Genomic DNA, 20,007 nt, shown 5'->3' with positions numbered 1-20,007 from the left:
AAATCTTAAACATCGTCCTTTTTTTCCCCAAACTAACATGAAATAGAAAAAGCCTAACGAGGATATATATATATATATATATATAAGTGGTAGAATATTGTATTTATAACCTTTTATGGCGATTAAAGCCCACTCTTAATTAAGTCTGTGATTCTATATTTTTGTTACGAGAAATGTCATCTCTTTATAATTAGAAAATTTGAAAGATTTTGGGGTGTAACTTACACAGCAAATAACAGCGATAGAGGAAAGAGAGAAAGCGAGAGAGGTTCTGAGAGAAGAGAAAGAGGGCAAAACTAAACTCTCGAGGCTATACGTCTCTGTGTGTCCGTGAAAACTGATCCCTCATTCTTTTCATCTCATAAATCTCTCCCCAATGGTTATTGGGTCGTTTTCAAACAAAGGAAGTAAACTACTTTTGTGGACCTCTACTTAATTTTTATTTGCATCAGAGCTCCAATTGTATTAGGCCTGACTCCCAATCCACTGGGGGTGAACTAGGTAGTTAGTCCCAACAAAAATATAAAAATATAGGATGTGTTTAGATTTAGTGGTGACATAAGTAACTTTTTTGAAATCTGATTTTTTGCAAAAGTCGTGTAATGTAATTTATATTTGAATTGATTTTTATGAAAAAATTAGTTTAACAAATTGAAATTTGTTTGCATAAATAATAAAAAAATTTAATTTAGCTATAAAATGATGGAAAAAGACACGCTTTATAATATATATCATATGTATATAACTTGATAAATTTAATAAAAATAATAAATTAAAATAAAAAGAATTAATATATAATTAGAAAAATATGTCTGTATTTTTTTGAAAAAAATATGTCTGTATTAAAAACCATTTATTTAATCTGATGTACTGAATAAATAAAAATAAAAATAAATGGAAATATAAAATTGTTATTGAAAACTAATTTGTGTGACTTATAAACTGTATATAGTTTAATAACACATATAAGTATTTTAGTGAGATTATATAACATATGCTATAATTAATTTATATTTTTTAATCTGTCCAAATTAATTAACTAAATAATATATAAAAAGTATGAGTAGATTTGCAAAGTTGCTTTCAATCACAAGCACATACGGACAAATTATATTAGTAAAAGTGTAAAACCGAAGAACAAAACAAACTGAATGAGAAGAGAGAACTAATGAAATGATGAAGTTAAGCTGTCAGAATTGGCTCGCTGTAAATGAGCAAATGGTGAATGGACTTCCACCAATGCCCATCGTGATATTTTCTGACTTTTGCATTACCAAATTTTTTCTCCAAAAGCCAGATGGAGAAAATGTTAATCCAAACGAGTCTTTATCCTCATATAATTCCCCAACCCACATTGTGCACTTTCCGATACGGGTTTCCCAGTCTGAACGGCAATCCAAATAGGCTCATAACCTTTGGAACTTAGGCGAGCTTCTGTCTAACTATGATTTCTTTTTTAGTATTGACAGCTTCGTTTTGGATAAACATAAGGGAGACTTATTTTGTATGTATATCTAAATAGGGTTAGGATTATTTCACTTAAAAAGGAAAATACATCACTCACTCATAAGTGGTCAAAGCACCCCACATGACCACACGTCTATGAGCTTCAAGGGTAGAGTTGGGATCAATTATATATACTTCTCCCGTCCCCTTAAAGTAGAATTTGTTTAACTAATTTGATTAGATTAAAATTTTATTAAGTTTGTTAATTATAATTAATATGACATATTTTTCTTAAAATATCTTCATTTAGGATGGTCATTGGTTTTAATAACTGTTGCAAAAGAAGAAGGAAGAATTACAATAAAATCCTAAAGAAAGAAAATAATTACCAGTAAGTCTTAATAACAATTGAGGAGTTGTAGTTTGCTACCCTCAAACTTATCAGTATAGGTTGATTTGTTGTCATTAGGACTTTTTAATAATTATGTTCTTTACTTAGGAATTCATAACAATTCTACCAAAGAAGAACCTGCCACCTTGTTGAAAGAGTATTAATAGGGGTTAGTTTAGGGCAGAAGTCATTAACATGAGAGATAGGTCTTGCATTTAGGACTCAGATCAATTCATTAATTAGGTTCTATAAATTAGGGACCGGAGGAACATATGAGAAAGTGATGTATAGTTCATATTTCATTTTCAAGCACATAATTAGTTGTTCTTCTCAAACCGAGGTATATGTGAGAAGTAAATGGTAATTTGCTGTTTTGTAACCATTGGCTGGGAATAGGAACTCATTGGTCTAAAAATAAACCAAAACCCGTAAACTCTGATTAAGAATTTGATGCAATCGAGAAATGAAAATTGAACCCTGTAAAACAAAAGTAACCAACTTAATTACATGAAGTGAAGAGAGAGATCGATCATACCAGAACATTGAAGAATGAAACTATCAGATCTTATCTTTTCATCATCTTTGGATTTGCAAATCTGTCTCATTGATGAAATTAAAACTGCGAATTTTGCTATTACAGGAGTTTGTTATTTGCTGTGAATTGGTTACCAAATCTTTAGGATCACTTCTGGCTTTTAGTTCCTATTTTTTATGCATTTGAATAATTCAAATGATAAGAGTTTGCCCGCTACCAAAATCTTTACGGAGTGGTAAAGGCTTAATATTTAAGTATAATTTCAATACTTTGAGTATTAGTTTTCGCCTAAAAAAAATATTGTCATAATTTTTCATATTCCTTCTTGATCGATCGCATAATTTGTTATATTACCTTTCTGGGAATTTTAATAAAAATTTAAATCAAGAGTGTTTTTCTATTTTTCCAATTGCACAAGTACATCTCATCATTTGATGTTCAAATATAGTCTCTCGTTATACCTAAGAAACCAATGATTAAACAATGGAGATACAAATGAGATGGTAAGCAGACTCACTCTTATAAGAAGGAAAACATAAGTTCAAACCCCGAAAAGCGTATTTGTTGAGAGGGTTTTAACTTTAAAACTCTTGACTTGATAGAAATTCGTCTCAAGCCCAAAGTGATTGCCTTTAAGTTATATCCAAAAAAGAGATACATATGAGGAGAAGGAGACAGAGAAGGAAGGAAAATGTCAGTCATGCTTAATATTTAATTTGCAGAGTGGTAAAAGCATAATATTTAAGTATAATTTCAATACTGAGTATTATTTTTTTAAAAAAATATTGTCATGGTTTTCCATATTCCTCCTCGATGGATCGCATAATTTGTTCTATTACCTTTCTGGGAATTTTAATAAAAATTTAAATCAAAGGGTATCTTTCTATTTTTCCAATTGCACAAGTACATCTCATTTGATGTTCAAATATAGTCTCTTGTTATGCCTCAGAAAACAATGATTAAACAATGGAGATACAAATGAGATGGTAAGCGGACTCACTCTTATAAGGAGGAGAACACAAGTTCAAATTTCAAAAAACGCATTTATTAGAAGGGTTTTAACCTTAACACTTATGACTTCACAGGAATTAGTCTAAAGCCCAAAGGATTGCCTTTAGGTTATATCCAAAAAAGAGATACAAATGAGGAGAAGGAGACAGAGAAGGAAGGAAAATTTCACCCACGCTTAATATTTAATTTGCGGAGTGGCAAAAGCATAATATTTAAGTACAATTTCAATACTTTGAGTATTATTTTTTTTAAAAAAATGTTGTAATGGTTTTCCATATTCCTTCCCGATGGATCGCATAATTTGTTCTATTACCTTTCTGGGAATTTTAATAAAAATTTAATCAAAGGGTATTTTTCTGTTTTTCCAATTGCACAAGTACATCTCATTTGATGTTCAAATATACTCTCTCGTAATGCCTAGAAAACCGATTATTAAACAATAGAGATACAAATGAGGAGAGGGAGACAGAGAAGGAAGAGGCTGAGGAAAATTTCACCCATGCTTTCATAACCGCCAAACGTTTGAGATTTAGATTAGGAATTTGAAATATAAAATTGATGAAATTGAAGAAAATATATATGGAGGTTGTGATGATGGGATTGTCCGGGGGGAATTAAACATATACACACGCATGTGTTCTGAATCAGTTAATTTTAAACACTTTTGTTGTTTATTATAATAGAAAATCACTTGAAATGAAATGACTAAACCAGATCCTAATGATTAAAACACTTTTATATATTCTACACCTCACTTATGTTTAAACCTTTGATTCAAATTAAAGCTGTCCCCAGCACCTATATAAATATATATATTTTCAGTTCTGAGTAGGGTGCATGTATACCATATTATGGTCTTCATCATCATCGTCTTGTACAGATTGATTTTCCATTTGCAGATCCACACAGCATGATTGAACAGTGTTCCTAATCCTTAGCTTGTTAGCTTTGAGGCAACATCATTGATCTTGAAGAAATCCAAAAACAAAAAAAAGGACGCGTGTGGAGACTATTTGATAAACAATGATTATTTGTTGATTTAAGGGAAAACTAATTTGGAGATCCTTATAGTTATACCCAATTTTGAATCAAGTTCCTAAACTTTTTTTTCTTTTTTATTGGATCCTTTAAATTTTCACTGTTAGATCCATTACTCCCTAAAACCTAAAACTGTTAATTAAAACTAACCCCATTAAAAGTTTCATTAAAAGTCTAAATCTTCTTCTTCTTCATCCTCCTTTCACCATAAGTCTATAACCCCCAAGCTCTCTCTCTCCTTTTCTCATTCCTCAATATCATCTCCTTCCCCCACCGTTAAATCTGTTGGATGCTATTTAGAAATCAGGCACAAGGCCTTTTAATCAAACATCCCAGAAAATATACCTAATTCACACCCAAGTCATCATTATCGATCATGGTTACCTCCGTCATCGAAGCAGAGTTGCTGCACCAAGTCGTGGAATCCGACATGGCCAAGCCCATATGTGAAGGCATCCTGGTTGTGATGGGTACAATGGTTCAAGTAATAACAGCAGCTCTGTAGTCAAAAAAGTCAGGCTCTAATGGCATAAATGTTGGAGATGGAACGATGAGGTGTATAATGGTGGGGAACTAGAGAGAAAGCTTGGGGGTTATGGTGGAAGGAAGTCAAAGATGATGATGATTTAGACGGAACTTTCAACAATGTTAATTTTAACTTGATAGTTTTAGGTTTAGGGAGTAATGCATATAACGGAGGAAATTTAAAGGATCCAATAAAAAAAAAAAACTCAGGGACTTGATTCAAAACTGATTACAATTGCAAGGACCTCCAAATTAGTTTTCCCTTGATTTAATGATGATGACATTTTTGTGTCATTTTATTGATTAAATGTTTACTAAATGGTCAACATTTGTTGACTTAAACGGCCATGCAATTTTTGCATCATTTTAGAACTTTTATGTGTGCCTGTACATTTAAGAAAATTGTTTATGGTGTTATATGCACATCGGTAAATATTTTATAAGTAGATTTACATCTCAACTTTAATTTAAATTATATAAAAATATTTTATGTATATTTTAATTAAATTTTATTATTTCAATCATGCATGATCAAGTTGATGCCTGCCTAGTCATGATTAGATGGTTGATCATTGAGCTACTATTTGGATCGGTTGAACACTCAGTTCTATTTTCAGTGCTCTAATTGTTTTGAAAACAATAAACTATGTGTGCGCATAAACATGGAGTTGCTATACTTCATATCAAAACAAACTCTTCAAATGTTTTTGAAGTGATTTGACGAGATTGAACGTGAGTTTAGGAAATCTTAGGTGTAGGAAAATAATCAGTTTTTTTTTTATTAGGAACTTAAATGACTATTGTGGTTAAGTAAAGGACTTTAACTCTATAGTGGTGAGGTGTTGAACTTGGCCGTTGTGACAAGTATTGAAGTGTAGGAAAATAAGTGGTTATCTCTTTCGGATATGTTTCCTTTGTTAACTGTTCAAAAATTCATGGCATTAACATATACTCTCTCCGGTCCTCTATATAAGCTTCAGATAAGTGAATCATGTTTAATGAACTAGCAGTTAAAATTAGTGAAAAATAATAAATAGATCATAAATGTAGTTTTCTCCCAATTTTTCCTTATTTATTAACAGACTAAATGAGAGAGATAATAAATAAAAAAATGATGACAGAGAATATATTAAGGTAATGTTAATGGGAAAGAGAGTACTAAATACAGTCAACTAAGGGGCAAAATAGAAAAAAAATAATAAATGCTTATACAAATTTAAAAATAAAGCTTATATTTCGGATCATATCCTTTTTTTTAAAGTAAAACTTATATATAGGACCAGAGGAAATAAACAAGACCAGTCCCTGTTTGCCCTTTATCTCCTCTAATTTTTTTTTTTCCTTGGCCTTATATACACTTGTTAGACTAAACAAAACAAAGAAAACTGGTAATACAAATAACATCCTAACCTCCTTTACTTTCTTTTAATTTGGTTGCCATAGATGAAATATCTAATTACAACTCCAATATAATGTCATCCCGATCACATGTACAAACTATGTCAGAAACGAAAACTTGGATATGTTCAGATTTTATAGATCAATTCAAAGGTCACACTCAATTAAATTCTGGTTCCACAAGCTTAATTAACTACAAGTTTCCTATCATAAAACACGTTTCATATATATGCAGTCTTCACAACGTTAGATTAGCAGTGAATAAAAAAAAATTATAATAGTTCTATTGAAGGAAATCTGCACCACAGGTACACTAAAAGGCTTTTCTGCTATTGATGAATGTAGCAATTAATAGCAGAAATAGAAATTTGAAAGAGCAAAATAAAGTAGCTACAAGGAAAAGAAAAATAGTCCCCTAACTTTCAAAGCAGTTTACTTTCCCCACTTTTGGCCAAGTGCCTTTAGAAAGCGAAAAAGATGGAACAGCTCTGCATGTAAACAACGTTCACCATTTTTGTATTGTAAAACCCAAACTTACAACATCCATTGAAGCGATTTCCTTTGAATTGGACCCCGGGGGGCAAATCGATTGATTTTGTGAAATATTAGACATTTTACTTCACAATATGCTGAATAAAAATCTTGCATTTACCTAAGATAAGAATTATCTCAAACAGTTAAAACAGTCACATCAGGTATAACTTTTCACAGATTTAAATAGGGAAAATTACACTCAGGTCCCACAGAGCACAATTAATATAAAAAAGGTCCCATGAAATCACAAAATGATTCTGAAGTCCCTAGGGACCTGTGTGTAATTAATTCTAATTGTGAAATTACCTACTTACCCCTGTCAATTTTATTGTAACAATTCGTTTACAATCTCAACAATGGCTGTTAACAACCCGAAAAGACGTGATTGACAACCTCGGCAGTGCTCATGACAACTCACTCTGTGGAATGCCAGGGGCATTATTGAGGTTGTTAACCACCTCTTCTCGGGTTGTTAACAGCCACTGTTGATGTTGTAAATAGGTTCTAATTTTATTGCAGCAATTCGTTTACAATCTCAACAGTGGCTGTTAACAACCCGAGAAGACGTAATTGACAACCTCGGCAGTGCTCATGACAACTCACTCTGTGAAATACCAGGGGCGTTGTTGAGGTTGTTAACCACCTCTTCTCGGGTTGTTAACAGTCACTGTTGAGGTTGTAAATAGGTTCAAATTAACAGGGGTAACTACGTAATTTCACAATTAGAATTAATTACACACAGGTCCTTGGGGACTTCAGAATTATTTTGCGATTTCGAGGGACCTTTTTGATATTAATTATACTCTGTGGGACCTGAGTGTAATTTTCCCATTTAAATACTTTAACTAAGGTGTAAGGTTGTAAGGTGAGTTATGGGGATTTGGGGTGTGAGCTGCCACCTACGGCCTCTTAATTTTGTTTTTTACTTCTCAATTTTTTTTTACTTGTTTTAATTTTGTTTTTTACTTCTCAATTTTTTTTTATTACTTGTTTCTCTTTTATCATCTATGTAAAATGAGTGATATTTTGATATTGTGGGAAGTGGGGGAAAAAACTAAGGGGCGGAAATCCGAGTCATGGAAAATCTGATGATAAAAAGAAAACATTTGAGAAGTGGGGAAATCAAAAACTGACAGATAAGAAGTAGCTGACACCCCCAAATCCCACTCATGGAGCTCTGTCGAAGGGGTGTGTATCTTTGTAACACATCCCAAACAGATTCCATGGCATTCTTGGCAACTGCTGCATTGGAGCAATGAGGATTTCCAGACAATGATGATAGAACTCTACCTTTCATGCATTGTGCTCCTTGTCCCCGTAGATTCCAGTAACCTCGGAGCAATTCTCGCTTGAAATGACAATCCCCATAGAGATGATTGGCTCGAAGCTCACTACAAGCATGGTGAGCACTATTAGGCCAATCCAAATTAGCAGCACGACATTCTTCCAAGGCATGAATCAACTTGTGAGCTATCACCTGGTTGACCCCATCTTGATCGTGAAGCTTATTGATGCACACTATTACCCCATAACCAGGGATGTACTGCCCGGCCACGTTCTTGCTACAATTTACAGCTTTGAAGAAATTGTTCCCCACAGGACAACCTGAGACTTGTTCATGGCCTCCCTCAAAAACCTTGCCATTGGAGTTTGGAGGCCTGTTTGAATCATTGATCCACATTGCTTCGCAGTCTTGAAGCCGCCGGCCGACGGTGCCCTTTTGTTGTCTTGATGTCTTCCATTCACTGTGATTCAATTTGGACATGAGCTCATCAGTCTCTACAAAATTAGCCGAAAATTGCGAGATCAGAGTAGATCCCGAAATTGTAGTAGACTACACCTAAGTAAAGTTCCTGAGCCGCAAAAGTAAGAGTACATTATTTCTTTGGGAAGATGATGACCAAATATAATGGTCCAATCCCAACATTCCCGGTTTGGAGCAATTCCACCGTGTGCAGACTGCAGAGTGCTTTAGAATCTTTTGTCCTTTCTCCATTTTCTTTTCGCGGGGAAGTTAAAAATTAAAGGACATATATCCATAAATAAATTCAAGTAATTCAATACACCGTGGCGTTTATTTTGATTACCCATTCTCTAATTTCTTCCTAATTTTGCCAAAATCGCCCACACGTCTTAGACTAGGAGAGCATGGTAGATGCATATACGGATCAACCAGAAGGGAAGCCGCAAAATTTCAACTTTTGATCTCTTCTTGTGTTACACTACTTAAATTTAATGAGGAAGTCAAATTCTGAAGTATGATTTTGATCCGACAAAAAGGGGGGAACATTTATTAGTATAAGATAGATTAAAAAAATTAATAGTTACACGTTTTTTAATTTGGAAATATATAAATACTCATAAAATATTAAAAACCCAAATTAATCAGTATCCCAGATGGATAAATTAACAAACGAGATCTGAAACACTCACTTGATGTTTTAGAATTTGAAAAATTTAAATAGATGCCTTCAGTTGACCCAAACCTGCGCTACCATCTCTACTTAAAACCTGCAGAAGTATTCACAACTTGTTACTACTTTCGATATTTAATATAAGAGCTAGGTGGTAATTAGATTTGATCTTAAATGTAAGTTCTTAATTTACTTTGTTTTCTTCTTTTTTTTTTAACCAAAATATCCCTATTGATTGCAAGGATTTATACCAAGGAATAATTCCAATAATCAAGCGAACATGATTGAAGAGGGTAGTCTTGGAAGACTTACACATACTTGTGACAAATAGTCAACTTAACTAATTTCTTTATGGGAGAATCCCATAAAAAGAACCTTAAAATTACTAAATCTCAAATAAAGAAATTTTACAAAAATTATGAGATAATTCTAATAATCAAATGAACGTGATTGAAAAGAGTAGTTTTGGAAGACCAACATACATTTATGACAAATAGTCAACTTAACAGATTTCTCTATATGAGAGAACCCAATAAAAAGAACTTTAAAATTACTAAACCCCAAATAAAATTTTTTTACAAAAATGTGTTGTTATCTGGCAATCCGGTACTGTCAAAACTTACTAAGTATACCAAATCTGATTGGTGATTTAGTATTTTTAAAATTCTTTGCGTGAGATTCTTACTTTTCTTAATATCTCTAAATTAGTTATTTAGCTCTTTTATTAAGGATTGGAGCTGACATTTATTATGTCAAAGAATCGTTATTAGATAGGATCTTAAGTGAAGGGTAATAAAGTCAATTCACCAAATTTTGAAATCCCAAATGAGTGCCATTCGATTTATCTTTCGTTTTATCAATTGGGGGCATTGATTTGAATTTTCAATATTTTAAGCGCATTTCATGGTCTCTTTTTTTTTTTTGGTAATTAACCTTTATTTTGCAATAGTTTTTCCAACTTTCAAAACTCACTGATTTTACAGCAGTGGCATCCTTGATATCACGGAGGTTTGGCTCCATGTTGTTATCACCTTCTGGTTCAACTGGAGGCAGTAATAATTTTTATCTTCCTCTTGGTTCTATTGCTTCTTCGTCTCTATCAATCACCAGTGCTCATCGGAAGCCCTACTTCCCAAGATCCGCTTCCGGTGCGACCTCCTCCAAAAGATTGGCGAACAAGCCCACGTTTTCGGCGGCGAAAGGTTTTCCTTCAAAATCTAAAAGACCATGACAAAACTCGATTCCCCAGCCAAAGCGATGCTAACTCGCTCTTTATAAAGTCGGTGCAGAACATGGAGGGTTTGAAAAACGCACTGGCAATTCTGAGCGTGGTTCAGATAAACCCTGGAGCTTGGATTGCTTACGTAGCCCAACCATTTTATTATCGCAGCGTTTTAGTGCAGAGCTCTGGATCATCAGCGATCCAAGTTTTGATGGTTCTCATAATCCGCCGTATTTATAAGAAAATAAGCTCTTTCCATGTGAAATCACAAGACGACACCTTAAGGGTTTTCGTAGGGTTTGTTTTCGCTTCTGGGACAGTTTGTGTAGGAACCATCCTTCTGAATCTGCTTTACTGGGGTTCCTCTTTCTGGGTCATTAAGAAATTGTTAGGGTTTTCAAGTAGTGGTAGTAAAAGTGTTGAGATTTTTACGCTCACTATGATGACACTTCCATTTCCATTGTTGTCTTTGGTTTCAGTACTGAGGATGGGGTCAGTGGTGGGGAAGCCATTGCCAGGATTGACGGAGGGATGGTCATGGTCGGACAGGATAGAGCTTGTGAAGGCCCTCAATTTTGTTTTACAAGGATCAAAGAGGGCATGCTATTGGGCACTTGGATTATCCACCGCCTTGTGGCTTAGTTATGGAATTGTTCTTAGTTACTATACATAATATTTTTTGAAGCCTTTGATTAATTTTCTGGATTTAGAATTCATGCATGCACATTGTTTATATATGAAGGTAAAATGTAGGTCTTTTTTCTTTTAATTTTTGGTTGGTTTATAATTAGAGTGCTTAATATTATTAACAAGTCGTTTGTTGAAATGGTAAGTTATTTTACCCATGTAAAAAAGAGAATACAAGTTTGAATCTTCAAAAGCGCACTTCGGGAAAAAGGTTTTAGTTAACCTTAATGCTTTTGGCCAAAGTGACTTGAGGTAGGTGATTGGTGAGTATAATCAGGTTGGTCTTTTAAAGCATGCTTCGAGATGGCAAGGGAATTTGGAAAGACATGGATTGCAAAATTAAGGAAGAGCCTCATTAATGTTAAAACATTCCAATTATAAAAAGGATGATGAAACTAAACAAGAAAAATATATAAGAGATCATTCTTCATTCGAGCTTAATTTTGTGCCTTCTGAACATCCTTGTTGTAATCTCAATATCTGAGTGCTTAGAATATTCTCAATACCTATATATCTAGTTCATTAAGAGAAAAATCTAGCAAATTGTATTATATATTTGCTGTCTAAGTTTTGGGTGAGATGGCCAAAAAATCCTAGAAAATTAGTTTTGAGCGAACTGGATATAGGTTAAGGAAAATTAGCTTATCTTAACGGAAAATTTTATTAGGTATGTTTTTTTCAAGAGGACTGGATATAGGTTAAGGAACTAATTAAGGATGATTCTTGCCGTGTTTGACTTTTGTACATCCTCCTTTAGCTCTTGTTTATCAATTAATTGTATACTCTTGTTCTAAATATAAAACCTATTTTATAGTATAAATTACACTATAAAATGAGTCTTGTATGTAATTAGGACCGGAGGAGCATTTTCTTAGACAAATTCATCTCACAGTATACAAACACTTTCATCTTCCTAGCAAAGAAAATGTAAATTGTGATGACCAACTGATAAATTCTCATACTGAGATTTGTAAAAATTGACACCCTTTAAGCCCTAAATAATAAATAATCCTAGAGAACGTGAATTTACAACAGTTTGGTCCTTTATCAGCATAATCCCCCTAAAACAAGGGTATCAGCTAGCTATTCCTATGATGATTTTCTTTTTTGCCAATCTTTGTTGAGGTTCAATGGTGCTCCAGTTTCAAAAATAATGAATTTTACCTTTATTTGCTTTAGAAGAATTTCAATAAATTGAAGCACTACTAAAGAAGACACAGTTGCAAATCGAACTCAAAACGTTTTTAAACTTTTACTATGGGACCAAGGAACTGATTTCATATTAGCAATAATTCCAATTAAATCCAACTGAAATATCAAAATTCAAATCTAAGCCTACGTTTTTAGCAAATTCTTAGTCAGGCCAAGAAGCATAATTAGAACCTTCTTAATGTTGTTCAAAAAAGAGGAAAATTGAAGGTAGGTATAGGCCTTTTAATTTCTTCAAAGCGGGTTTGGAAGCTCTGAAATTAAACCTGCTATTCTTGATCCTCTTTCGCATCTACTCAGCTACGTCGCTCCAGAATCCCCGCTATATTCCTCTGATTTGACAGAGCATCCGGATCCGGGATTTGGAGAGAAATAGAAGAAAGTAAGAATGATATATAGAACTGAAGTCGTGAAATGAATATGCAGCAAGTTTTCCTGACCTTGGAACCAGTTAGAGGGCCCTAAGTTCATTCATGTTGATCATGGGATTAGCAAAGTCTGCTAAGTTCTGACTAAGGAATCTAAGGAGCCTCTATTGAGGAGTACAATTAGTCAATTACCAATTTATTAATCACTTTAGGTAAGTTTCATTTCATCAAGTTATGGTTTAAGTCAGGCACTTCTACTGGGGATCTAAATTCTCTGTGGACTGTACTGCGCCTGATTTAATCCATCAATCTCATAGCTTCCCACTTGTTTCATTATTTGAATAATTAGAATGTTATTTTTAATGTTGTTAATGTGGGCATAGGTGAAGAAAGTATGGCTTCATTTGGTTCAAGATCGATCATAGCTTTAAAAAGGAGAAAAGTTGGTTAGACTCAAGATCCTCCATATCTATAAATTATCTGTAGATTAAACTTGAAACTATTGTATTTAGATTTAGATTTATACTTGAAACTAATTAAAACGTCACACACTGCACACACACACACACTCTCTCTCTCCAATAAGAAAGAAAGATACAGAAATAATAGTTTCTGTAAATTATGATCTGTCTGCAGATGAGAAGCCACACTCGTACGTGCACCTCAATCACTGGTTGGTTTAGCATCGAAGTTGCTGAGGCAGATGGCAAAAGCTTGAAATGCTGAGAGTGGATAACAGTAATCCATAACAAACACGTCTTCTCCAATCTTAGCAAATTCCAAGATTACCTTTTCTTCTTGTTCTTGTTCATGTTCGTGTTCTTCATCATCAGCAGCATAAACGAGCTGGAAATTATCAGATGCCAAGGTATCATGATGTCTGAAGTTGAGGTGCCAATGCTGGCATTGTTCATCCCATATGGGATCCTTGCTTTTAAGTTCCATCGTCATAGAGTTCTTCATCATCATCATGATGCTACAGCTCATTTTTCTTGGACCTTTGATTCTGTGAACTCTGCATTTGTGAATCATGTTGATCTTGTATGTAATACTGCCAACGTTGTAGTACTTACATCGAGACAATTTATGATTCAATTGACTGTTTTTGTTGGAATGTGGAGGTTGAGTGTCATATATAGTGAACTTGTAATCCAAGAAATTAGACCTGTCATCAAGAGTTCATATAGGCAAGTTCATTATTAAGGGGGGAAAAAAAGAAGTTGCCAATGGCTGCTTGATGCCATAATCGCACCAAATCCTATAGAAGGATTTAGGAGCTGAATTCTTCTCTTTTCAATCCTTAATATAATAGTACCTCCAGTCCTTAATATAAGAGCTAGTTTGACCTTTATTTTGGTTCTAAGTATAGGACTCTAATCTACTTAATTTCTCATATTTATCTATTTTTTTCAAAGTAGTTCTTGTGATAACAGTAGTTTCAGCTAATATACCTGATTAGCAAGGATATTTTAAGAAAAATAACACATATTTATTATAAAGAACTAATTCAACAAACTTTTTTAATCTATTCAAATTAGTCAACTAGCTCTTATTTTAAGGATCAGGAGTATTATGAGAGTTGGATAATTCATTTGTTGATATTGAAAATTTAAAAAAATGTGAGTGAAGTTTCTTTAAAGAAGAGAGAAACTTGCCTAAGTTTGCCAACATATGTCTTGCTGGTCCGACGAAAGTCATCAGCAACTAATGATATGACATATTTTGTATTTCTTATCCTTTGTTTTCTTTTGGCAGCCAGCAACAACTTGTCATCCTTATTCTCTGCTGTTGTAATTCAAAAAAACATAAGCAAGCTCTTTAATATATCATTGGGTCTTTCCAAGAATTTGTTCAATCCAATTTAAATAAAATGAATCGACATTAAAATACATTATATTTAATGTTAAAGTTAAGTTTGAAAATGTAAAATAAAATATTAAAGATTCAGCATGTTTCTTTCATAATTATGAAGAGCTTAAGCTTCCAATTTTTTAGTGATTAAGATTAATTTTTGTAATGAACCTAAAAATCAATTAAAATTTATTTATTGCTTTTGCCATCCAAAGAAATGATGATGATAATCAACTCCTAATGGAATACATGCATTAACATAATGAAATGACTGTAATTATACTTACATGGCTGTGAACCCAAGTACAGCAAATAAATAGAAGTTTCTCTCTTCCTTTTGATATAGCATTGTATTGGAGAATCTCGTGGCCCTGGCTGATCACAGGCATAAATAAAAAAAAGATGATGATGATGAAAAAGAAGAAGATAAGGAGGCTATGTTTGGTGCAGATTCTACAAAAGAAAAATCATTTAGGAAATTTTGTGTTCAATCGACCCAAGTTTTATCCTATTAGGTGGACAAGTCTATATGGATTCCTCATGCCATTATGACCCAAAAGGTTTCTCTCAATAACTTCATTATATTCATTTAACCACAAAGTGATGATTGCCTTGAAAAAATTTTGAGAGAGGTCAGCTCTCCTATTGATGATCTCTTTCCTGTTTTCTATTTCTGGTTCATGATAACAACAATACATACTCCTCTGCTCCTGAATGAATGTAAGACTTAATTAAATAATTTGAATAGATTAGGAATGTTAGTTAAATTAATTAATATGATATATTTTTTTCAAAAATATCTTAAGTATCTTTCTTAATTCTCTCCCTCTGTTTCCTACTTGATTAAGTTAGGAAAATATCAATAGGGTTAATTTAGAAAAAAAATTGATAATCATATGAAATAGTTTTTACATATATATGACCAACATCAATTCCCTAATTAGGTCATACATCAGAGACTAGATGAGTATTAATTAAAAGCATCTGCGGATAGAGAGAAGTTGAAGATAATTACTTGCTTCAATGAGGTGGGAAATATGAGTCGTCCAGATAGCTCAGGAGTCTTAACAATGTCCTTTGTGATTGCTCTCCATGACTTGCAAACGGAAGCACAAGAGAGAATAACACGTTCAGGCCAACATGTCTCAGTCTCTTCCAATCTCCTTATTATGTCCCAAAGCAATTCTGGAGGCAGATTTTCCCATCTTCCACTTTGTTCTTCGTCATCATCAAGCACACCATTTCTCAATAATGACATGATTGCTCAACATAACATCATAATATTAATGTTTCACCCAACATAATCATCATCATCAATCATACCTAAGCCTGTAACCCCAAAAAACAAACATAAAATACTGGCTTTTTGTTCTTTTTTGGCTAACATGAAAAAGGAAAAAACAACCTAACGTTTTAATCTCATCCTTAATTAGCAGTAAGATTTCATGTCAAGCTGTTAATGAGAAATGTTGTCTATTTGGAACTGGGGAAGTACATCAAAATATGACCTTTTTGCAAATTAGACAAGCTTTATCACTCCAGTTATGATTTTTTTTTTGGGGTACCTGCCAGTCTGTTTAGATAAATACAAAGCGGGGTTGTTTTATGTATATGTCTAAATAAGAAAGAGGCGTATAGTTTGTCTTTCAATTTTCAAGCACGTATGTAATTAGTTGTGATTGATCAAATAGAGGAATGTGAAAAGTAAATATTTCCTCTTGTCTTTAATATAAGATTTAGTTTATAATTCAAATTAAACTACAAACTAGATCTTATATTAATGAGTGGAGGTAATAGAAACTTACAGTTTATAGAATATGCTGAGTTCATTGATCTTAAAACGAACCAAAAACCAGAAGCTCTCACTAAGAAATTAATGCAGTGAAAAAATATAAACCGAACCTTATGAGATAAAGTTAACCAATCTGCAGATAGAACTGAGTAGTGAAAGGAGATTGATCATGGCAAAATATTGAGAAACATCGAAAGAGCAAATCTTTGCTTTGTTACTCAAATTTATTTGTTTCATAATCTGTCTCGTTGACAGAATCAGAACTATAATTTTTGCTATTCTTGGAGTTTGTTATTTGCTCTCTGATTTGGTTGCCAAATCTCTAGGAATCACTTTATCTGCTAGTTAGTTCCTATTTTTTCTGCATTTGAACAATTCGAATGACAAAATGTTTGCCTGCCATCAAATCTTTATTACCCAACGCTAAAAGGCTTAATATTTAATTCATATTTGATTTATTCTTTATTACATAATATTTCACATTCGTCTTATGGGAATTTCAATATTGTCCAAATCAAAAAGGTTTTCTTTTTAATCCTCTATTTAACTAAAATTATAAAAAATATAACATATTTTTTTTAAAATACCACAATCATTTTTCTCAATATTCTCACTCTCTCTTCTATTTAATTATGGTTCAGGGACCTATGATAAATATAAGAAATAAGTCTTATATCTAGGATTAAGATCAATTCAATAACTAGATCATATATTAAGGATCGGAGGAATTTTTTTTAATTTTTAATTTTTAATTTTTTTATTGGAATGTGAAATATCAAAGCTATTTATTGAATAATATTGATTGTTTTTTAACCGCGGGTACGGAGGGAAAATGGGTTGATTCTCCACAATGTTGGGTTACAAAATTTTTTTTTTTATCTTTCTTTTTTTCTTTTACGTTACTTTTAATCTTTTTTGAACATATCTGCGTTTGTGCATTATGTATTTTTTTATGTTATGTATTAACAATATAAAAATGTACTAAAAATCATTGTAAACGGGTCTTATTGACGGAGACTGGTTGTAATAATGGTCAAACTGAAAAAAAGGAACATTGGGAACCTGGTTCAAAATAAGAATCTCCACCACTTATGGAACAATGTGTTTTGTTTAAAAAAAAAAAAAGTACTTATGCTTTTTAATTTTAAGATTCCGCTTAAAACCTAGATAATTTTAACATGCGGAGGGCTTGTTAAGGCCACATACTTTTAGGCTTATAAAACGCTAACAATGGTATTTACAAATTACTTACTAACAAGACTCTCATATTTATAGCAAGATTAAAACTCATTATCTTGTGAGTTATGATTCGATTTATTACCAATTGGACCAATTCTTGTTGGTAGTGTTAAGAGACTTAAATAATATCCTTATTAACCGACAAAACTTGCTATATTTGGTAGATGATTAAATCCCTCAAACATGATATATTGAGTTTGAATCCAGCTGTATGCATAACCACTGAAGCATTGGGCCATTGGCTCATTGATCCAGTGTCATTTTAAAGAAAAAATTGATAAATTGCGTGCAATCAATGTCAATATTTCAAGTAAAAATCATAAGTATGGAAAATAAATTGAATTAAAATTTTATATTTAAAATATAGTTATTCCTCTAAAACTCTTGTTTTGGTGAAAGGAGTACAGTATTATTTTTTCTTTTTAGGGCATGCTTCTCCACATATAAATAATTCATTCATCTTTTTCCAAAGCAATTAATAAGAATGATTTTTTTTGTTGCCAACCAATAAGAATGAATGAATGATCTCTACAAAGTAAGAGGTAAGTAATTTTGAACGCAAAACATTAGTATTCCTTTAAATTTAAAAATGATTTTTTATATTATCCCCAAAAAATAATTCTCTTTGAAATTTTCATGAATAAGTAACTTTGTGATTGGTGATAAGGAAACCTTTGACCACTGACACGTTCAAAACACTCATACGATCATCGTATCCTTCGGGTCCCCCCGCCCCCGACCAGCGATCATCATATTCTTTAGTTGATCCATATGTATTGTTTACATTATATAAAATAAATAATCAAGCATGTTTAATAATACTTTTCTTAGATGAAAATATGACTAAATAAAATTTTTGTCCAAAAATGATGTATAAAAAAGGTTGGTCAAAATTTGTAATAAGAAAATACCTAGTCAAAAATTCTTTATATATCCATTATATCAAGTTTTTTAATTACATATAGTCATGCATCCTATTCTTTTTACATGAGTTTATAATTAAATGATAATATTTTAAAAATAAGATACATTACCATATATGGTTAAAAAACTTTAACATAATAATTAGATATAAGAAAGTTGATATAAGTATTGTTAATTCTCTCTCTTCACTAAAACTTTGTGAATATTCTTAGACCCTTGCATTTGTCCAATTTTCATACCTTTTATGCGGCTTAACACTCTACCAAATTACCAACACAACAAAATAAAAATTAAGGAGTTAGACTAAATTTTTAAAAAAAAGAATAACCCAAATTAAATTAATTGCATGCAAGTTCTTTAATTTATGTCAGATGGTACTTAAAAAACAGACTCTTGCACATAATTTTTATATAAATTATTAAATTAAATTTTATATTATAAGTATACTCATATTCGTAATATTTATAAAAACCCATAGTATCATGACTTGAGATCTAAATAAAGGAATGTAATAAAAAAAATCTCATAATAAATAAGGGAGTAGCAAAAACATGTCCTCATATTTTTGCATCGAAATTTATTACTGATGCTGTTAACTTTTTATGAAATTTTTTGGAAAAAATTCTTTAAAAAAATACCTCTAAAATTTTAAAAATTTCAAAACAAGAATGACTACAAAAATATGTTGTGATTTATTTTTTAAATGTTGTCAATTATTATTAAAGTAAAGTCAATAAGACTAATTTGAAAATTTAAAATTTAAAGATTTTTTTGGGATTCTTCTAAATTTCTTTTTTAGTGATTACATTGTTTTTCTAAAATTTTATAATGATTTTCCTTATAAAAAATATATGAATCATATGACAGATACATCTAGCTATGAAGATGACCATTATCCCAACACCTCTCTACTCTTGAGGATTATTTTCTAAGTATGAGGTCAGGAGCTTGACCATCAATAAATATGATGAGTGTGCCAAAATTTGTCGTGCAATGTCATTTTGCCTTCAAATTAATGTTAGACTAGCCCTATAGTATGGAGATTAATCTAATGGGATGTTTGGGTAGAAACTAAACTATAATTTTAAAAGTGATTTACAGTATGCGAAATAAATATATAAGAAAATTTTTATCTTGACTTACGTGAAAATACTTTTTACAAATATTTTAGGAATAAACCAAACTCTCCTAAATCTTTTTTGCGTATGGAATTTAATTTAAACAACTAATGAAACCTTAAATAAATTTGGACAGTGCAACACAAATATCCTGTCGGTTGAAAAAAAGTTGATTAATACTACTTTTGACTCTTAATATAAGAGCCGAAAAATTTAATTTAATTTTAAATATAATATTTTAATTTATTTTATCTCTATTATTTGTCAATTTCTTTCTAAGGGGATGTTTGGCAATATGAAAACCA

The 20,007-nt window shown here is 32.0% G+C and overlaps 1 protein-coding gene and 1 pseudogene across 1 annotated transcript; both read right to left on the bottom strand.

Moving 5' to 3' along the window:
- Positions 1 to 8,045: 8,045 nt before the first annotated feature.
- Positions 8,046 to 10,312, bottom strand: LOC114757555 (mitochondrial inner membrane protease ATP23-like; annotated as a pseudogene).
- A 3,129-nt stretch (positions 10,313 to 13,441) lies between these two features.
- Positions 13,442 to 15,887, bottom strand: LOC114757554 (tubby-like F-box protein 10). Its single transcript, XM_028946627.1, has 4 exons — positions 15,645 to 15,887; positions 14,917 to 15,004; positions 14,434 to 14,563; positions 13,442 to 13,943 (listed from the first exon to the last, which is right to left on the bottom strand). The coding sequence occupies exons 1-4, from the start codon at positions 15,885 to 15,887 to the stop codon at positions 13,442 to 13,444; spliced, it is 963 nt and encodes a 320-aa protein (XP_028802460.1).
- Positions 15,888 to 20,007: the final 4,120 nt, after the last annotated feature.

The sequence above is a fragment of the Neltuma alba genome, unplaced genomic scaffold (genome assembly GCF_004799145.2).
Source record: "Neltuma alba isolate B1F8T4 unplaced genomic scaffold, ASM479914v2 tig00010610_pilon, whole genome shotgun sequence".
Classification (NCBI taxonomy): Eukaryota; Viridiplantae; Streptophyta; class Magnoliopsida; order Fabales; family Fabaceae; genus Neltuma; species Neltuma alba.
The sequence above is the reverse complement of the archived record's forward strand: the minus strand, read 5'-3'. Positions and strand labels throughout refer to the sequence as shown.

Coding starts and splice junctions, on each gene's coding strand:
- LOC114757554 (XM_028946627.1), bottom strand. CDS start 15,887: ATGTCATTATTGAGAAATGGTGTGCTTGATGATGACGAAGAACAAAGT. Junction 15,005..15,644: donor TTCCCACCTCATTGAAGCAA/GTAATTATCTTC, acceptor GCCTGTGATCAG/CCAGGGCCACGAGATTCTCC. Junction 14,564..14,916: donor GTACTTGGGTTCACAGCCAT/GTAAGTATAATT, acceptor GAATTACAACAG/CAGAGAATAAGGATGACAAG.